General features: G+C 33.4%; 1 protein-coding gene across 2 annotated transcripts in view; it reads right to left on the minus strand.

The window, feature by feature from the left end:
- Otogl (otogelin like) overlaps window positions 1-16,928 on the minus strand; it is a 123,711-nt gene that overhangs the window by 44,107 nt on the left and 62,676 nt on the right. For both annotated transcript variants that reach the window (XM_046465091.2, XM_046465090.2), the window contains 6 exons: window positions 13,088-13,237; window positions 10,577-10,696; window positions 8,880-8,996; window positions 7,497-7,653; window positions 6,730-6,756; window positions 1,198-1,365 (listed from right to left, as the gene is read on the minus strand). In XM_046465091.2, coding sequence (XP_046321047.1) covers window positions 1,198-1,365; window positions 6,730-6,756; window positions 7,497-7,653; window positions 8,880-8,996; window positions 10,577-10,696; window positions 13,088-13,237 — 739 coding nt within the window. The remainder of the gene's footprint in view (window positions 1-1,197; window positions 1,366-6,729; window positions 6,757-7,496; window positions 7,654-8,879; window positions 8,997-10,576; window positions 10,697-13,087; window positions 13,238-16,928) is intronic.

A 16,928-nucleotide genomic window follows, 5' to 3' on the forward strand; every position in this document is an offset into this window, starting at 1 on the left:
GAAACTTCAATAATTCTGCATTCTTAATGAGTGATGTTCTTGCAAGACATTTTTCTGCATCAAGAAAAGATTATTTACCCAATATTATTGTTTATTTCCAAAAAGATGATTGAATGACTAATGAGCAATTAGGCTTTACAAAATATTGTGGAATGAACATTCTTTTTGTGCTTTAAAATTTTTCTTTATATTCGTAAAATCTATCATATTAAAGTTTTTTTAATTAATATATTTGACTAATTTTCTGAAATAAACATTATTTGGATTTTTCTCTCAAGAACATTAGTCATTGTAAATCATAAAATGAAGAACTCTATCATATTCAATTTTATTTCAAAGGCACTTATTGTGTGGTAAAAATCTACAAGTCCCTCTGGTGAGCACTGGAAGATTCAAAGAAAAGAGAAATTTTTGTATGAGAAAAAAAAATGTGTCCAACATAAATTAAAACTTCAGAAAGTGGCAGATGCTTCAAAAATTTCCTTTTTAAAAGAATTCATCCTAACTGGAGACTGGGAAGACTTCTTGGAATAAGTAAAACTAAGTTGGATTCACTGGACTCACTCATTGAAAAATTTATTCATGAACTTAAACAACATGCCATGTGTGGTTCTAAGTCAAGTACATAGTAATAACAACATAGTCTAGCATCACTGGGCCAGAGGGAACCTACTACCAGTCAACTAGATACCAAGTACAGACCTGCAAGTGCAACCAGTAAATGTAGGATCGGGTTCTAATAACCCAGGACATATGAGACTCGCTAAGAATCATGTGCTATTTCAGTGACTGTCTACATTCTGATATATACACTTGTTATTTAACTTCTTTGATATCAAATACATTTTTTCTTTTACTTTGATCTGACATTAAAATCCTTGAAATGTCAGGAATTAGTGGATGGACTTTCAAAAATTTCAAATTAAGTCCTGTCATTAATACTGAAAAAAAAATGTAAGCTGTGCTTTATTAGACACCAAAAACTCAAAACAAATTGCTGTTAAAAGAAAAATATGCCACTAGATAAACAAATTATTTTACATGCAAAAGAGATAGTGTTTCATGGGTTAATGTCATATTTGTACTCTTTAGAGAAGCTAGAAAAATATCCAAAATATAAAATTCTCAATTATTTGCTTAATGAATAATGAAAACCTGTAAATAGAAAACTAAATTAATATTTTCAATTATACTTACATGATGCCTTCTCTTTAAAAAGGCCTGGTGTGATCATAAAATTAAAAAATAAGTTGCCATGCATACTACTTCTTGGCAAAGAGAAAATGCTCCTACTAGTCATATTGGCACCAAGAATAAGGCCACTCTGTCCATAACTTGCCAGCATATATGGTCCTTCTCCAAGCCCTACATAAGTACAAGTAGGAGAATTACAAATTAGCATAGGGTTTTATAATCTCAATTTATTATTTCAATAAAATGTTTTAATAACAAAAAAACTCCAAAAATGTTGAACAACTAAAAATTTATCCCTAATAAAATAACTGAACTCTTTTTTTCAATAATATACTTTAGAATATATCATACATATTTACAAATATGTAATCTGGGATATACAGTAAATACACATGAATATGTATACATGTATGTGCGAATACATACATGCACGTTTCTATCTCTGTATATGTCAAACAGAATTGGATAGACAATTGACTTATGCTTTCTGAGCCTGAGATTTTCTCACCTATATGAAGAAATTTGTCTAGGTGACTTTCCATTTCTAACATTTCAAGATTCTAATCTATCCTCAATAAACAAAATAAGTTTAACTGTATCAACAGCCACATATTATGACAGTCCTCCAAAAATCATCTCTCCTTAGTGCCAATGTATTTAAAGAATACATAGTCATAATAGACAACATTTTATTGCTCTGGGAATTACTAAATTTCACCAGTGAGGTTTATCTATAAAAAAGAGAAAGCAAGACTGAGTTCAATCAAGAAATCAAAGGTCTTTACACTTAAACTACTATTTCCCATTGCACTTAAATAGTTCCCAACAAGGAAGAAAATATTCAAACCATTAAAAACTAATTAATATAGAATCAAGCCTGAAACTCAAGAGTGATTTTTTTGCAAACTTCTTCTTATAAAGATAAGTTATCAGTGACAAATAATTTCATTGCTATTCAAAAAATGTAATTATATTTTATGATGAAATCAGTTTGACTTCACCCCAATTTCTATGTCATTTAGTATTCTTAACATAACTGAGTATTATAAAACTTTGAAGCATCTTCTCAATCATCAAATATTAAATTATATAATTACTGTCTGTATACTTTTAACAGATATATGTGCATGAGTATATGCTTGTGTGTGCTATAGGTTATTTTAAATGTCAATATACCTGCACTAGATTATATCATAAAAGATTGTTATTACTCTTGATATATTTCACTTTCCACTTCTCTCATTTTTATCTCAAGCACAATTTTACCTTCCCAGCCTACCCTGAAGAAGAAGGAAAAAATTCAACAGATGTAAACAGGGTTTTTCTCCTTAAGGACTGAAAACCAGGCCTGAGGAAAGGCAAGAGGGAATTAGATTGAAGGGATAAGTAGTCATCCAAGTATGAGGATCAAAATTTCTATCATGCAGACCAAGAGGAGGAGAAACTCTGAGGACAACTTATGTTCAAGGGTTGTTCCTTTCACTAACTTCATCTGGTACATGTCACCATGGAACAGCTGGGAAACATACACCATAGAACAAGAGTCTTGCTGAGGACTCAGATAATTTGAGTAGAGAAGGGGACTTGAAAAACTGTTCCCACACCAAGGCATGGCTGAACAGTTACACTGAAGAGTGTGTCTAGAGCCTGCAGCAATGGACTCAACTCCTTATTACAAATGTACATTACACACAGTGTCACATTGTGAGTCAAAACATAAAAGAGCCAAAGAAATTTAGACCAAATGTTTTCACTACCTAATGACTAATTTTCTAGGAATAACAAGAGCAAAATAACATTAAACTCCCAAGATGCAAATGTACTTCAATTTATAAATATGCAGATTGTGTAAATATGTAAATAATGTATTAATAAGTACATAAATGTACAAGTTATAATGAGATACAAGTCAAAATGAAGAAGTCATAAATATAACAGTCACTTGAGGGCTTGAAGCACCCTCAAGGACACTCAATTGAAGAATGAGAAAGGAGATGGACTGCTGAACAAAACCTCCTTTCACCCTGTTGCAGATGCCTCTACTACAGCAGCCCCAAGAGACAACTGTCATGGAAGAAATCCATTTGTATAAAAACTTAATGCTTTAAAATTGACTCCCCATTCATTGGTACCTTGCTTCTGGAATATTTTCATGCATTTTCACCACCAATTCAGAAACAAAAGTAACTGACCTTATCATTATTTTTTCTGCAGGAAGAATATAATTTCACTATCTACTAAAAGCAGTAAATTCCTACAGTGATTCTTTAAACACAGCAATAAGCAATCCTATCTAATAAAATAATTCTAAACTTTAAAAATTTGCAAAACAATTTTACCAGGATATCAAAGTCCTTCCTCACCTACAACAATAACAATAATAAAACCTTCACATTGTAAGTAAATCCCATAATAATGAACATGAATATATTATGTAGAATCTTTGTGCTTAGGCTTATTGAAGTAATCTCTTCTGTAACCTCTGAATTCTCCTACTATTTTAAAATTTTTCTTCCACAGAATAATTGTTTTTATAATTTCCCTTAAATACATAACTATCTTAATAATCGTAGCTGCCATATGGTAAATAAAGAAAGATCAGTACTTAATGTCCTAAGAAAAGTAGATAAGTTTATGAAGAAAAGTAGATAAGTTTACAAAACAGCTGTGACATTGTTTAGAATAAAACAAATCAAGAATAGTCATTCAAAACCACTTTCTTTTTATGATTATTATCAAGAGCCTCCACAATTCTATAATCTCCTTTAATCATCTGTCTCTACTGCAATGTTTTTACAAACTCTTATTCCACATGACACATGGATTACATTTTATTACTTTGATCACAGTGCCCCTGGCACTACGCTGAGCCTACCAGTGTTATCATGAAGGCCAAATGCCTAGTGTTCACCTTCTGATATGATCAATCTGGTGTTTAAAATGGAACTAGAAGAACTGGTTTAAAGAATTCTCTAGCATATTAGAAAACAGAACCATCACTAGAAGTGCAGCTGACTTGACAGAAGGCAAAATGTACCAAGTAGTAAGCAATAGTGATTCAGTATGCAAAGAAAATTCTGACTCTTTGTGTCCAATGGTCTGCCAAAGAAATGTCAGAAAGTACAGAGGCACAGATGGAGACGTTCACAGCAGAGTTGTATGAGATAAGAATGTTTCAGTGAGGAAGTTACTGGAGCATTTTCTAAAGTCAGTGTGTGCGCACATTATGTAGAACATGAGATTAAAGTATATGGTGTTCATCCCTACAACACTACACAAGGTACACAGAGGTCAGGCTCATTGGCTCTGAAGTGAGACTGTTTACAAGTTCCAGCTAATCACATTTTTAGCTATTTAATCTCTTCTGCCTCAATTTCCTCTTCTGTAAAGTGCTAGTAATAAAATAATAACATATTTGGAAGTTTATATGATATACAAAAAGTAGTTAAGACAGCAAAATCTATTGCTATTTTTACTGTTGCTATCATTAACAGGCAATCAATTCCATTTTATTTTTATTGTTTTATTCATTGTACACAATTGCAGCACAACTTTTCATTTCTCTGGTTGTACACAATGTAGCGTCACACCATATGTGCAGTCATACATGTACCTAGGGTAATGATGTCCATCTCTTTCCACCATCTTTCCTATCCCCATGCACCCTCCCCACTCTTCCTCCTCTTTGCCCAACAAAATTCCTCCAATTTTTCCCATGTCTCCTCCCCAATTTCATTTTAATCATGGAATCCAAAGGACTAATATACAGTGTTTGTGTGCATTTGTGTGTCTGCTTCTGTTTAAAATCTTGAACAAGAAATATTTTTGGTTAGAATTTCTTTAACTACTACAGATTTTTTTTAAATATTAGATTCACCTCAACTTTCAAACTTTCATAGATGTAATAAAACAACCAAATGCTAAAATTCCCTTTTTATTTTTAACTCATGATCTCTATTTCTGCAAATGTATCTATCTAACCTTCATTAGACATTTATAGTTGATAGATCCCTCCCTGGCTCAAAAGTCATCCAAAGCGCCACAGACTGGTTGCTTGATTCAACTTCTCTGTAACTACCATGTTAACTTACCCATCCATCCATTGTGAGTTCAGAGTTTGTCCAGTTGACAAAATGTACCTTCCCTAAACCATCTCACTTGTCTGTATTAGGTTTTGGTGGCTATTTAATTAAATAGGTTTGACAAGAAGCAGACTCCTACTCTGCTATCTTCTGGCATTTTCACTGAGGATATAATTCTGTCTCTTCTTACTTCTATGTCTTAGCTTTAGGCAGAACACCCTCTCAGATTCTCATCATTAATCAGGATGTTTGGTAAGGCTAGATTTTCATTATCATTCTATCAATAAGTTTCCATTCTGGGGTAAGTAAATTATTATGTTTTCCTACAGTGGTGGTAAAATAAATTCTTTATGTTATCATCACATTAATATTGTGTTTGATTTCTGCAACAAAATAAAAAAATGGATTACAGTCCTAGTCTTATGCTGTGCATTTGATCACCAGAATTTATCCTTCCTATCTAACTGAAACTTTGTAGTCTGGACCAATATATATCTCTTGCCTTCCTCATTCACCCCTTACCGCACAGCTCTGATAAACACCATTTTGCTTTCTAGTTCTGAGTTTGACTATTTTAGATTTCACATATGAATGAGATCATATGGTATTTCTCTCTCTGGCTGGCTTATTTTACTTAGCATAATATCCTCTAGATTCACCCATGTTGTTACGAATGACAGAATTTGCTGCGATTTTTTAAGGCTGCAAAGATTAAAGAAGGGATTTAAAATGTTCACACCACAAAGAAATGATAAATATTGAAGTGATGAATATGCCATTTGGACTGATTTTATCTTTCCACAATGTAGACATGTATCAAAGCACCACACTGTATACTATAAATATGTATACACACACACATAATTATTGTCGATTAAAAATGAAATTTGAAGATTTTTAAATAATGTCCATATTTATACATAGTGGTTAAAGGTATGTATTTGGTGTATGCCTTTTATTCTTTTTATTTAAGAAAAGAATCAGGGGCTGAGGATGTGGCTGAAGCGGTAGCGCGCTCGCCTGGCGTGCGTGCTGCCTGGGTTCGATCCTCAGCACCACATACAAACAAAGATATTGTATCCGCCAAAAACTGAAAAATAAATATTGAAATTCTCATTCTCTCTCTCTCTCTCTCCCTCCCTCCCTCTCTTAAAAAAAAAAGAAAAGAATCAGCTCTACTTATTTATTTATATTATCCAAAAACTATTTGTTGAAAATCTCTTAGTCCTGAGAACTTAAGCTATGTACTGTTTCATTATTTTTCAGGGTTAAATTTTAACATGAATACTCAGAAATTTAGATAAATTTTGAAATTTAAAGTCTTATAAGGTTATATGCCAAATTATTAACTATTTATACTGAGTTCACTGTACAAATTGTTTAAAAAAGTTTTAATCTAAAAATATATCTAATAGAAAAATATAGTGATATTCTTTATTAAAATGTCACATACCTTCATTGTAGTATTCACAATCAAGTGCTAAAAGGGAAAGAAGAATAAGTGTTACACTATAAGAAACTGATCATTTAACCTATATGGCCATTTGTTTATCAATAGCCACAAGAAAGATCATAGAATGACATAATTATTTAGGAATTTCCTCTGAGTGAAGAGGGTTCCTTAAGGTGATATGTTGTAATTAACTAAAGTTCATAAGATTATTTTAAAGGTAGGCAAATGCACCTAACAATATAGAAACTTCAGCTACAGCTGTTCAAATGATAATCTATTCAGATAGCTAACAACCTTCACAAGTAAATAAAGTAGTCAAATTGGAAAGCAAATTAGAGTTTCACAAAACATACTCTATACTTGTATAATTATGTCCAAATAAACCCCAATATTACATATAACTCTAAAGCATTAATACAAAAATCAAAGATTAAAAACCACATTTGGTAAAAAACATGTTTCTTATGATCAGAATAGTGACATTTCACAGGTGTAAGGGAACTGAAATCATAAATCATAAACAATTTCTCTGAGAATGAGATCTAATTCATACTTCAAATGTTGCAGAGACAGCAGTCAAACACAACAGAAACATTATCTCAAATTTCTGCTGTGGTAATTTGTGATTGTCAAACGAATATAAAAGTTGGGTTATCTAAAATTAATTCCATTTCCATGAGTTCCATGGAATTAGTTCTATGATAAAACAACTAAGATAGAACTTACTAAACTTTTCTCCCTGACCACGTTCCAAGTAGGGTACTCACAGCACACCGTGGAGGATCTCCAGGAGACAGACACCCCTTCCTGACAGCACTTATAAGCATAGGCTGCTACATTAGTGCATAAACATTCACAGTCCCCACCAAGATTACAGTTGCACGTGTCTTCATGGCAATTTTTGGCAAAAGAAGTAACATCAATCTGAAGATGAAGTGGAACATGACATAATTTCAATAAGTGCTCTGATTAAAACTCAAAAGAAAACTGGTACATTTTTAAGATTGGCATTATAAGCTTAACACTGCCACCTAGAGTTCTCATTATCTCACATTTCCATGTTGCCAAAAGGAGAAAAGAATTATTAGGCAAATGTCATATCAAAGAACTAGAAGACAAGTAATAAGAATAGCAAGTATAATTACACCATCTACAATATAACATATTAAGATCTTATATTATTATTTTTGGAAGTTTATTGTTTCATTATTGGCATATTTGCCTGGTTTTTTAAAAAGTGCATATTCAACAACTTACATTTGTATTTTTACGTGATTTTTTTTTCTTTTTATCTTCCTTTTAGGCAACATCCTAGTGACCACAAAAGACAACGACAATTTCTTTAAATTTTTTCCTATTTACTTAATTGTTTTATTTTCATTGTAATTGTTAAGTAGCTAACAAAAATATAATAAACCCACAGCAGTGGATTCAAGCTTTACAAAATTCTGTTTTCCACCTCAAATATTATTAAGGACAACAAATACCATCAGATATTTTCCTTGAAGCCACAGACTTGTTTCACTTATTTTCAAGAAAATATCTGTCAAATATCCTTGTCTGATTAACCAAATTTGTCTATCATTTGTTCTTTCAAGTAAAAATGATGTTCTGAAAGAAGAGCAGCTAACTCAGCTCACAACTCAAAAATCACACAAGTGCCTTCCTTGAGACAGCTAGCATGTGGGTTTTGCAACAGAAATGTTGCTTGATTTTTACAAATGTATGAAACTTCTTTTTAAACTTCTAATGGGACCTAAAATTATTATGCAGGGAAGAAGTTTAGAAATTTCTGAAGAAATTATACTCCATCTTAAAAGGTGCTTCTAAAACCATTTGATGTTATTTTCCATAGACAGATATAAAATTGATACTCCTGCTCAGAAAATGCTGTGTAAAATAATATTTAATGAACTAGAACAGATTATAACAAATATTATGCATAAATGCATGCTGTTAAATGAGCTGTAGTGCAAGAAAAGGCAAATCAACATTTAGCATCACTTCTTCAGAAAAACACACTAAGAGATAAGTTAGGAAGTACATCTGAAAAGCTGATGAATAGCTAACTTATCTGTCCCATTCATCTCTATATTAGAAATACCATGGTACCTCTTTAAATTTGAGATTTTAGTTAAGTATTCACTTACCACATTGCGACAGGGAGCAAAAACATCACTGTACAAAATGGAGCACTCTTTCTTGGCATAAGGAAATTTGTTTTGATGTGCCTCACAGGGTTTTATGGTTTCACTTGGATCTTCGCACTGTTGAAACATTTTAAGGAAGAAAGAGAAGTTTTTCAAGAAGTGATTCTCAAGTTGAAACCAAAGTAACTTGATTCCATTCATGACATGGGCAGTCAATGTATCCCATTCTTTTAGACAGGCTCTACCTACAGCACCAGCCCTTATCCATATATACTATTGGTTATTAGAATGTTTTATTTTTTTAAATAATTGAACAAGAATTTAAAATAATAACATTATTAGAAAGAGTAGGATAACTTTAATTTTTCTTAAATGCAACATTTACATGACAAATTCTATAAGCATAGACCTTGTTCACTTTTACCTCTTTTTTTTTTTTTTTTTTTTTTGTCATTGACCATGCTCTGAGGAATTTTATGTTCTCAGGTGTGTAGGCTCACCTCCCATACACTGGGCAATTTAGCCTCTATCAAATCTAACTGCCTGAAATTGCCCTGAGACAGTTTCCTTCCCCTCTTAACAAAGTTTAATCCTCAAACCTCTATTTTTCTCATTCTATACATATCCTCACTTCAACAATATGAATATACTAGCAACTACCAAATCCCTGTTTCCATCCCAGATCTCATTCCTGAATTTTGAAACGGGACATTTCTACCTAAGTACCTCCTGGTCTTCTTCTCTCTAGACACAAATTAAACTGCACTTATCTCCATATAAGCCCCCACTTCCTCTATGCCCTGCTTCAGGGAAGAACAACAGCATCTGTTATTTCAAAGCCACAAGGTAGGAATGTTTCTTGAGCCCCCCAAATCCATCCTTCCTAATGCAGTCTTTCATCAGAGGCTGGTGGTTCTCATCTTCAGTGTTCTTGAACAAGTACTTTCTCAATATTGACTGACAATGTTTCTAGCCGGAATATAGAGTCCCCTGCCCCTCTTTTTGCAGATCTGTACTTGCAATCTAGACATTCTCTATTTCAACTACAACCACCTTGAGATTTTGAAATTAATTTTATGTATCATACTCTCCAGCCTTACAGGCACCTGCTCCTTCCTTTTCCTGTTATGTTCTTTCTCATAAACTTCACATCTTCAACTCCATAAATTTAAAGAATTCATTTTCATGGTACCTTCTGTAGGACTCTGCCCTGGACCATCTGATCTCCATGTTGTATGCACTTCTATCAAAGCATCTACCTCAGTATATTTTTTTCTTAATTTTTCTACTTGACCTACTAATTAGACTCTAAATTCCTTAAGGGGAGCTGAGTTTTATTCATACTCTGTGTCTGTATACAATGGAAAACACTATGCTAAATAAAACTTAGTGAATGAACTTAGGGTGGAGAGAGAGATGGGAAAAAGCTGATCGATGAGCACTAAGCTGCAGTTAAATGAGCAAGCTGCTCAGGCCATGCTGTTACACTGATGTCCTCATTTATGGAGACAATAGCTTTTGCATTATAAGTTTGTCATAAGAATTATATTAGAAGATAAATATGAAAGTTCATTAACCACAAATTACTATAAAAAATATGTAAAAAAAATCTAAATTTTCTTCTGAAAAGAAAATGTCCTCCTAAAAATTTCTAAAAATTTTTATTTTATTCTAAAATAAATATACATTCAACTCACCTGTCCTAATGCCCAACTATCTCCAAACACCTGAGCATTTCGCACTTCCAAGTTATTAGATGTGGTCATATCATTTGAAGTACATTTGTCAAAGTTTCCACACAACCCTGATAGTTTGTTCTAAAGTAAAAGAAAATTATCATGAAATATTTTATATTTATTTTAACATTTGAGGATTCATAGTCACTAAAACATGAAACATTTAAAATATACGTATGACTTACATAAAAATAATTTAAAAATAAATGTTTTGAAGAAAGTGAATTTTCATACCTATTTAGTTATATTTGAAATTAATTTAAATTCTCAAAAATATTTTATCAGCCTCCCAATCTCATCTATCTATACTTGCCAGCATCTTAGCATTGATACTATTAATAACAAATTTTTAAAATATAATCATACATTACATAATATATACACATTTATACATACACATCCAAGAAGATGTGTGTATACATATATAATTTATATACAAATATAAATCTTTTAATGATGAAGGGCCCACTGACTGATATGTTTAAAATTTGGTAACAGTATAAACATTAAAACAATGAAGATAACTTAGGTTGTTATGAGTCATAAAGTGGTATTTTAATACCCATGTGGGCTGTTTATACCAATAATATCTACTGAATTTTCTTAAAAGACTATAAAGGAGAAGGATGTGGATGATGGTCCAAAACAATGAAACTCTTCCTTAAAACCTTGAATTTAAACTTGTTGAACTCTTTGTTCAGCCCTTTGTTAATGGTGCAGTAGACTGTCCTTATCTCCAGCAAAGCTGCTAACCCTAGTGTCACCATCAAGGGCCACTTACTACCCTGGAGCCTCTATTCTCAGAAACCACCTCTATCTAAAGTTCATCTAAAAACTGAGGCAGCAGTAAGAGGGAGGAAGACAAATAATTTGTTTCCAAAAAGCAGGGAAAGGAAAATACATAAAGAAGAATGCAGAGAAGTGAGTTGAAGAAAGATGGCAACCACTAGAGATATGTCAAATCAATGAAAGATATGCAATATTTGAGCAATGCTAGGAACAGGTCTTGGGGATTTATCCCCCTTAAAATAGAAAGACTATGGCTTTAATATAAAATAACATCAAATATAAGCATATTAAACATTTTTTCAGATGTATCTTTCTTATATTTTTTAATTTGTTTAAATATTTATTTTTTAGTTGTAATTGGACACAATAACTTTATTCCGTTCATTTATTTTTATGTGGTGCTGAGGATGCAACCCAGAGCCCCCACACATGCCAGGTGAGTACTCTACCACTGAGCCACAATCCCAGCCCCTCTTTCTTATATTTCTATGAGAGTATGATATTGCCATCCCAACTTTTTTTTAACTTGACACAGATTATATTCATGCATCTCAATTTCAAACTAATGGGATGTTTTTAGATATATCAATGCTTAAAAAAAAATCTTTAAAATATGAATTTAAATTATATAGTCAAATTTTAATATTTTAAATTAAAATTTAATAAGTTTAATAAAAATAATTAACAGACAATGACTTGTAAAACTACTTAAAAACATAAATTGCTGGGAGTGGTGGCACACAGCTGTAATCCCAGCAGCTCATGAGGCTGATGCCGGGGAACCACAAGTTCAAAGCCAGCCTCAGCAGTGGCGAGATGCTAAGCAACTCAGTGAGACCTCGTCTCTAAATAAAATACAAAATGGGGCTGGGGATGTGGCTCAGTGGTCAAGTACACCTGAGTTCAGTCCCCAGTACCAAAAAAACAAAAACAAAAAAAACCATAAATCACAAAAATTATAAGCAATCAGATTGAATCTTCAACCATGAATAGATAAACAAACTGTGGTACATTCATACAACAAAATACTATTCAGCACTTTAAAGGAACAAACTATTAATTCACACAGTACAGATGAATCTTAATATATTTTTGTCAAGTCAAAGAAGCCAAACTCTAAAAGCTACCAACTGAACAATTCTATTCATATTATATTTGGGAATAAAAGAACTATAGCCATGGAAAATAGAATGGTGCTTGCCCAGGACTTTGCAGGTAGGGGTAAGGGTTGAAAAGACATAGAACTGTGATGGTGGATCCAGCCTCCATGCATTGGTCAAAATCCATAGAACCATAGAGTAATTTAATAATATTTTATTATAATTTTACTGTGTGTAAACTTATGGAGATATTCAGAGTTTGTAGCACCATATAGAAAATAGATTGTAACAAATGAATCTAATTGCATTACAAACAAATCACATAACCAAACTGAAGGGAGAGGGAAGAAAGCAGCTGACTTAAGTAACCTTGGAAAACAGATACTGTAAGGTAAAGTCAAAAATAACCATACACGAGCACTGCACCTTGGTTAATGAAGTTCTTCTTCACAGAAGATGATTAGTAATTTTGAAAATACAACCTAGTTTTTAAAGGAAAACATCAATCATTTTTATTTCCAAACATCAACAAGTAAATGTAATTTCACTTCCTGTATCTTTTTTAAAGATTTGCTTGACTGACCTTCCACTGTGGCCCAACTTTGATGTGGATAGTTGTCTTCTTATCCCAAAGAATAGTGATGTCTTTCTCTGGGAAATACACCACGGTGTAGTGCCCAGCCTTCCAGAGCTGATATGTAGGTTGACTTTCCAGAAAAAAACCTGATCGCTTCTTCCAAAGAGAGGGAGGGAGAGAGAAAGAAGTAAAAACAGTATCATGTTATCTGACCAAACTGTAACAGGTTAATTAAGTGAAGATCTGCCAATAACTAGCTATCCTAACAACTAGCTATCCTAACAACTAGCTATCCTAACAACTAGTATTGTTGCTAGGTCATGTCTCTTCTGATTCTGTAAGAAAAGAAAAACCAACTGCATAAAATAGGAAATATTTAAGAGTGATAATCAGACACAAACTAGTAGATGGCTCAACATGGATAAATCGACAAAAGTAAAAGGTAGTTCAGCTATGGGGTATGACCACAGAGGACATTAAGGGAAGACCCTACTGAGTCGAAGACCCTACATTAGTAATGAATAAATGACTGAAAACTAAAACCATATGACCTTGCCTGCAAAGAAGAGAAATTTGGTCTTGCTCACATTTGTGAGTAGTTAAGGACAGCATGAAGATAGTCTACTGACATTCTCAAGAATGTTTTGAAAAACAAAATTATTGTTTTTTTTGAAAAACAAATTTTTTCAAACTTGTTTTTGAAAAACAAAATTATTGATTCACAATCCAGTGAAAATTTCTCTATAATATAGAATTTGATAAGAACAAAAGCACACACACACACACACACACGCATTCACACATATGCACATGCACACATATTACATACATATATGGTATGTGTGGGCAAGGAGACAGGAGAGCACAAATAGTCAAATTAGCATCAAAGGGACTTAAGAAGGCTTTTTTGCAGGAGTTGGTATATGAACTGGTCTGTAAAAAGCCATGCATAGGAAAGAAGGCTGGAAATGAGAATGGAGAAGAAATTATTCTAAATTGAAAAAATGGCTTTTTAAAAGTCTGATTGGCAAGAACATCCAAGGTTTGTCCAGAACTAAGAAGAGCATAACAAAGAAGACATTTGGCATTTGTTTTTTAGGGATTGGCTAGCTTCACTTAGCATAATCTGCAGAACAGAGCAGGGAGGAAGAGCATGAGAAGAAGATTAACATTAAACATGGATGAGAGGTGGGAGGGAAAGGGAGAGAGAAGGGAAATTGCATGGAAATGGAAGGAGACCCTCATTGTTACACAAAATTACATATAAGAGAAAGTGAGGGGAAAGGGAAAAAAACAAGGGGGAGAAATGAATTACAGTAGATGGGGTAGAGAGAGAAGATGGGAGGGGAGGGGAGGGGAGGGGGATAGTAGAGGATAGGAAAGGCAGCAGAATACAACAGACACTAGTATGGCAATATGTAAAAAAGTGGATGTGTAACCGATGTGATTCTGCAATCTGTATATGGGGTAAAAATGGGAGTTCATAATCCACTTGAATCAAATGTATGAAATATGATATGTCAAGAACTATGTAATGTTTTGAACAACTAATAATAAAAAATATGAAAAAAGAGCATAAAGGGCTAGAGTATGAATTACATGATGAACACAGTCCAAGACCCGTTGCAGTCAAGTTACCCATAACAGAGCAAATGTAGTCTATGAAGTCTTTTTAACAGGGCAATGTCAGACCATGTTTGTACATTAAAAGAAAATAATTTACCTACTAGACAGGGTAAAAGTAGGGATAAATTATAGATGGGACACATTGGGAAATTGACTTAGAGTACCTTTAGCATTGAGTAAAAAGTACATCATATTTTGTAAACAGCAGCTGTATCTTAAATGTTACTACATTGAATATGACCTTGACATCAACTCATATGATAACTTCAAAAATGCATGGTTATGTCAATGTAAGCAAAACTAATTTATTCAGAAGCAGAAAGATGGGAAGGAGATATGAAATCTTTTGTGCATTTTTCTTACCAAAGTAATAACAAAAGCACAGTTTGAGAATACTACATTACAATGGTTTTCAACAAATATTTCAAAGTGCAAATGAAATAAAATCAGTCAAATACATAAAGAGTTTTCAGTCTCCTAGACCAAGTTTGCACTTATAACAGGCATGCATTACTGTATTGTACAGAATACATTGGATATAACCACACACATTGTTAACTGGCTCCACCTAGCCTCACATCCTTCCACTCCCCAGTCTCTCCCTTCACTGACTAGACTCTAGCCATGATGACCTTTCTGCACTTCCAATTTGCCCAACCTCCTACCATCTCAGCTACTATGTATCTGATATTCCTCCTGCTAGAACCATTTTTCCCAGACCTTGGCATGATTACCTCTTTGCCATCAACTGTGACCCATATGCTTTCTCCTCAGGGAGGCCTCTTGTACTTGCCTGCACAAAACTCTCACTCCCCAAATGGGCTGGATTGGTGAGCATATGGACAGTGTAATGGTGAGACCCATGCTCAGAAGGGTCACCTCACTTGAGGTTGGATGCTCTGTAGTTGCCATCTTGAAATTCTAATAATTCTACTTTTGAATTTATATTTCATAAGTGAAGTTCAATGGGACAATGAGCATGTACCAGTGTCTTGGAGCCTGTCATGCCTGCCTTCCAGGTCCTGATGTCCCCCACCTCCTGGAATTGTTTCTTAGCTGCCTGTGTCTCTGCTGCACTCCACCCACAGTACAGAGCCAGAGCAAGCTGGGGGTGGACACAAGGAGCCAAGCGCCAAGTAGGACCGATGGGACAAAGCCATCAGCCTGCAAAGGTCTGCACTCAGCCCATGAGTCCCCCGCGCCCCACTAAGCACAGCATTATGTGATAAATAGAAAAACACTATGATAACCATAAAACAAAATTTTTTTCTGTGTTGAGCAAAGGTCCTCACATTTTCATTTTGCACTAAAACCAATACTTTGTGTAACTGGCTCTGCCTCCAAGTCATTCTTTGCCATAAAACCTATTTTTATTGTTTTCATTGCATCTTTCAGTACCTTTATATTATTCTATTTGTCTTGGAATGTATTGTCTTCCCCCTACAGGTTGGTTTTAAATCAGTTATCTCCATACAAAAGCACATCTTTTCTATTTGCCTTTAGTGATGAAATGCTTCATTTCATTAGGTAACATAATTTATTTTAAGAAAAATTCTTTTAGGTCAAAAGTGTTTGCTGTACTCCGAACTTTTCAGATTACTAGATAGTGCTCCTTTTTAGAAGAATAAGGTATTATGAGTTGCCTAAAATATAGACCTTCACTCCAAATGAGAATTATAGCCATTTAAACAAACTCTACCAATGTTAGAAAGATAAGATAGAAACCTAAATAACTAAAACATTTAAAGTACAATTTGAGGGTTGGGGTGTGGCTCAGTGGTAGAGCGCTTGCCTAGCATGTGTGAGGCACTGAGTTTGATTCTCAGCACTGCAAGTAAATAAATAAATAAAATAAAGGTCCATCAAAAACTAACAAAAAATATTTTCAAAAAAGAATTGCCATTTAAAGATAATAAAGTACAGCTTGACTAAATTAATAAGATACTTATATTCTATATATTTGATTAAATTAGAATTGTGCATTTATATTTTTAAATGAGGGTTTTTTTCTTTTTCCTAAATGAGCAGTCCATAAAATAAATGGTACTTATTTTCACTTTTGATGTTCAAGAAAAAAATATTAGCAGGAGATTTATTAGGGTCAAACTATTTTTATGACTCTTCTTAATCTTATGTCATTCTTCAGGACCTATATAAAGGAAATTCATCAACACCTGCATTCGGGTGAAAATTGGAAGTTGAAAGTTAACAAATCTGTAAT

The sequence above is a fragment of the Marmota monax genome, unplaced genomic scaffold, assembly GCF_021218885.2.
Source record: "Marmota monax isolate L192 unplaced genomic scaffold, Marmota_monax_Labrador192_F-V1.1 WCK01_AAM20220418_F8-fsc00146, whole genome shotgun sequence".
Taxonomy (NCBI): domain Eukaryota; kingdom Metazoa; phylum Chordata; class Mammalia; order Rodentia; family Sciuridae; genus Marmota; species Marmota monax.